Here is a 4877-nt window from a genome sequence, read left to right as displayed (position 1 = left end):
ATCATTCTTGAGCTTCAGCATCCTAAATAAATCACTGGAAAAAAATAGATGAATTAAAGTCAATTATGTTGGTATTGCAGCAATATTTAAATTACTTGTCCTAACTGTGCTATATACTTTAGTGTCGGTAATATAAAACTGGAATTTTAGTTAAATAACAGATTCTTAGAACCCATGTGCCAAAAAGCTGTAAAAAGTATGCCTTAATTACAATGGCATTTCTTACCTAATAAATTCTAAGCTTCTCAAACAAAACAGGGCAGCACAATATAGGCGTCTTTTGAAATGCAACATTTATACAGGAGTTTGAATTCAAAAATTCATTACGGGTTATTCTACCTGGTCAATTTCATGTGACCAACAATAAATTAATGACATACAAGTCACCACACTTATTAACTAGAATTATTCTGTTTGGCCAATATGTAGCTGATGTGGTTAGAACCTACATAAAGTGGTCCAAATAACCATCCTCATTTTTCAGGATACTGTACCACTCTAGGAAAAAAAAAAAACTACCTCAAACCAATAAATAGTCCTGGTCATCAATGCCAAACAGGGTTTGTCAGTCTGAACATTATTTTTTTCCTTATTTTTTTTCTATCACTGAGCAATTTGTAGATTAGTGTGCTTAACAACCCAATTTACTAACAAAGTTCACATTCTACTGAAACCATAAATGCTCTATATATAGCAAGTCAGAGCAATACTCTTCTAAAGTCATTGGGAAAATGATAGAGATATCTTGGTAGGGAAGGGGCAAGCACACCCCAAATATTTAGAATGTTGCATTATTTAGACTTTTTCAGGGATTTACTTAAAAAAAAAAAAAAAAGGCAGCACACAAACACACAAAGCATTCACAACAGAAGTTCTTGCCTGCACTACTTAGCGTTCTGCACCCGCTGGCTATTTGTATACAATGTTTTAGTGTTATAATGAAAGCTATCCTGCCAAATACTTGCACGCTTCATAATCCAATATATGCTCTATATACGCTCATTTGAGACACTTCAACCCAGTAAATTAGCATATTAATGCACATTTTCTCATCCCACACCTTACAATGACAAATGGCTTGAATGAGGACCCCAAACCTCCCTAAAGGGCATTTAACAGTCTTATCTAGGGCACTACTAAAACCTACCACCAAGCCATGTGTTCTCCATTCTTACTTAAAACTACGCACATTGAAGATACAGAAAAGCACTGAAATACCACAGTAAAAACTGTTTTCTGCACAATCTTTGGAACAAAAAAAAAATATATACTGTATAATCATAACAATAATAATAATAATAATAAAAGGCAGAAAGAATTAAAGGAAAAAATACATGTGTTTTCTTTTAAGGAGAACATAATGAGGTATAAAAAAGTATCTTTTTCCCATTTTCTTCTTTTTATTCCTTGTTGGTTTGGTAATCTCATTGTGTTGCGGCTGTTGCTATAGAGTTCTTGTTGATCTACTTGGGCTAATATTGCATTCCCCAGTGAACAAGACAGGGGCCTCCTTAATTGCACAGGTCCACTTCTGTTTAATAAGGAGCAAATCGGCTATATCCTCCTCGATATAGACTTGCCTGTATATAAAAAAAGAAAGTAGAAAACAAGAACCTTGTCAGTAAACTACCTTGTGCATTTCTAAAACATTTTTACTTCCGCACATAAAATTTTATTCATGGAGATGTAACAGTGTCAAAAATACAGAACCAAACATAATTAGTGCATATTATACAGCCCTGTTCTGTAACACCACATATTCCTTAAAATACAAGAAACCTACTTGGTTACCATTCAAAATACCGAAAATAAACATGCTACAGGTAGTGCAAGTTCAAAATTGCCAATAGCACGTATTGATTTTTTGACTGTTTGCTTTTCTGTCACTCTCGCTCTCTGAAATTCTCTGCTCCTGACAGCACACCTTTGAAGAGAAGATATGTTTGCATTCTTTTAATTGTGAGAAAGAACTGTCATCTCTGTCTTGTCATGGGGCACAGTTTAAACTTTTGACTAAAGGGTGTTATTTCAGGTCTAGAGGGTTCTAATAATGTTAACAGTGTGGGAGAGTTTATAAGGGCTTAAAATATATAAAAATAACCATATGTGTGTGTGTGTGTATATATATATATATATATATATATACACACATACACACACACACCCATATACATATATATACACATATATACACACACATACAGTGGTGTGAAAAACTATTTGACCCCTTCCCGATTTTTTCCCGGGCAATTACTTTTTCACACAGGGCCATGTAGGTTTGGATTTTTTTTTCTCCCTAAATAATAAAAAACATCATTTAAAAACTGCATTTTGTGTTTACATCAACTGTGCATAACATCATCCGAAGATTCAGAGAATCTGGAACAATCTCTGTGCGTAAGGGTCAAGGCCGTAAAACCATACTGGATGCCCGTGATCTCCAGGCCCTTAAACGACACTGCACCACAAACAGGAATGCTACTGTAAAGGAAATCACAGAATGGGCTCAGGAATACTTCCAGAAACCATTGTCAGTGAACACAATCCACCGTGCCATCCACCGTTGCCAGCTGAAACTCTACAGTGCAAAGAAGAAGCCATTTCTAAGCAAGATCCACAAGCTCAGGCGTTTTCACTGGGCCAGGGATCATTTAAAATGGAGTGTGGCAAAATGGAAGACTGTTCTGTGATCAGATGAGTCACGATTCAAAGTTCTTTTTGGAAATCTGGGACGCCATGTCATCCGGACCAAAGAGGACAAGGACAACCCAAGTTGTTATCAACGCCAGTTCAGAAGCCTACATCTCTGATGGTATGGGGTTGCATGAGTGCGTGTGGCATGGGCAGCTTGCATGTCTGGAAAGGCACCATCAATGCAGAAAAATATATTCAGGTTCTAGAACAACATATGCTCCCATCCAGACGTCATCTCTTTCAGGGAAGACCCTGCATTTTTCAACAAGATAATGCCAGACCACATTCTGCAATAAACACAACATCGTGGCTGCGTAGGAGAAGGATCCGGGTACTGAAATGGCCAGTCTGCAGTCCAGATCTTTCACCTATAGAGAACATTTACGCATCATAAAGAGGAAGGTGCACAAAGAAGGCCCAAGACGATTGAACAGTTAGAGGCCTGTATTAGACAAGAATGGGAGAGCATTCCTATTTTTAAACTTGAGAAACTGGTCTCCTCGGTCCCCAGACGTCTGTTGAGTGTTGTAATAAAAAGGGGAGATGCCACACAGTGGTGAAAATGGCCTTGTCCCAACTTTTTTGGGATTTGTTGACACCATGAAATTCTGAATCAACATATTTTTCCCTTAAAATGATACATTTTCTCAGTTTAAACTTTTGTTCCGTGATTTATGTTCTATTCTGAATAAATATTAGAAGTTGGCACCTCCACATCATTGCATTCAGTTTTTATTCACGATTTGTATAGTGTCCCAACTTTTTTGGAATCCGGTTTGTGTGTGTGTGTGTGTATATATATATATATATATATATATATATATATATATATATATATATATATATATATATATATATATATATACATTATATTATATATACACTGTGTGCACAATTATTAGGCAAGTGAGTATTTTGACCATATCATTTTTAATGCGTATATTCCAACTACAAACTGTATTAACTTGAATGCTTATTGGATTTAAGCACGTCAGGTGATGTGTATTTGTGTAATGAGGGAGGGTGTGGCCTAAGGCGATCCACACCCTATATCAAGGTGTGCAGAATTATTAGGCAGCTAGCTTTCCTCAGGCAAAATGGGCCAAAAAAGAGATTTAACTGACTCTGAAAAGTCAAAAATTGTAAAAGTCTTTCAGAGGGATGCAGCACTTTTGGAATTGCTAAGATATTGGTGTGTGATCACAGAACCATCAAACATTTTGTTGCAAATAGTCAACAGGGTCGTAAGAAACGTGTTGAGAACAAAAGACGCAAATTAGCTGCCAAAGATTTGAGAAGAATCAAACGTGAAGCTACCAGGAACCCATTATCCTCCAGTACTTTCATATTCCAGAGCTGCAACCTACCTGGAGTGCCCAGAAGTACAAGGTGTTCAGTGCTCAAAGACATGGCCAAGGTAAGGAGGGCTGAAACCCAACCACCACTGAACAAGAAACGTAAGTTGAAACGTCAAAACTGGGCCAAGAAATATCTGAAGACAGATTTTTTTCAAAGGTTTTATGGACCGATGAGATGAGAGTGACTCTTGATGGACCAGATGGATGGACCTGTGGATCAGTAATGGGCACAGAGCTCCACTCCAACGTGGAGGTGGGGTACTGGTATGAGCTGGTATTTTTAAAGATGAGCTAGTTGGACCTTTTGCATTGAAGATGAACTCAAAATCAACTCCCAAACCTACTGCCAGTTTTTCGAAGACACTTTCTTCAAACAGTGATACAGGAAAAAGACCATGATTTTTATGCAGGCCAATGCTCCATCACTTGCATCAAGTTCTCCACTGCGTGGCCAGCCAGTAAAGGCCTTAAAGATGAAGGAATAATGACATGGCCACCCTTCCTCATCTGACCTAAACCCTATCGAGAACTTGTGGGCACTTCTTAAACGCTAGATTTACGGGGGAGAAAAACAATACACCTCTCTGAAGAGTGTCTGGGAGGCTGTAGTCACTGCTCCACAAAAAGCTGATCGTCAACAGATCAAGAAACTGACAGACTCCATGAATGGAAAGGCTTATGACTGTTATTGGAAAGAAGGGTGGCTATATTGGTCATTGATTGATTGATTTATTTTTTGAAATGTCAGAGATGTTTATTTGTAAATTTTGAGGTGTTTGTTTATTATTCTCACTATAACAGATGAAAATAAACAAGTGAGATGGG

At 37.4% G+C, this 4877-nt stretch overlaps 1 protein-coding gene across 6 annotated transcripts in view; it reads right to left on the bottom strand.

Annotated features, from left to right (window-relative positions):
* Window positions 1–317: 317 nt before the first annotated feature.
* The window catches only part of LOC120537486 (RNA binding protein fox-1 homolog 2-like), a 213971-nt gene continuing 209411 nt past the window's right edge, over window positions 318–4877 (bottom strand). For all 6 annotated transcript variants that reach the window (XM_039766453.1, XM_039766455.1, XM_039766462.1 and 3 more), the window contains one exon: window positions 318–1580. In XM_039766453.1, the coding sequence (XP_039622387.1) occupies window positions 1536–1580 (45 nt within the window). In that variant the 3' untranslated portion in view covers window positions 318–1535. The remainder of the gene's footprint in view (window positions 1581–4877) is intronic.

This window comes from Polypterus senegalus, chromosome 10, assembly GCF_016835505.1.
Source record: "Polypterus senegalus isolate Bchr_013 chromosome 10, ASM1683550v1, whole genome shotgun sequence".
Lineage (NCBI taxonomy): Eukaryota > Metazoa > Chordata > Cladistia > Polypteriformes > Polypteridae > Polypterus > Polypterus senegalus.
This window is presented reverse-complemented; position numbering and strand designations above follow the sequence as displayed.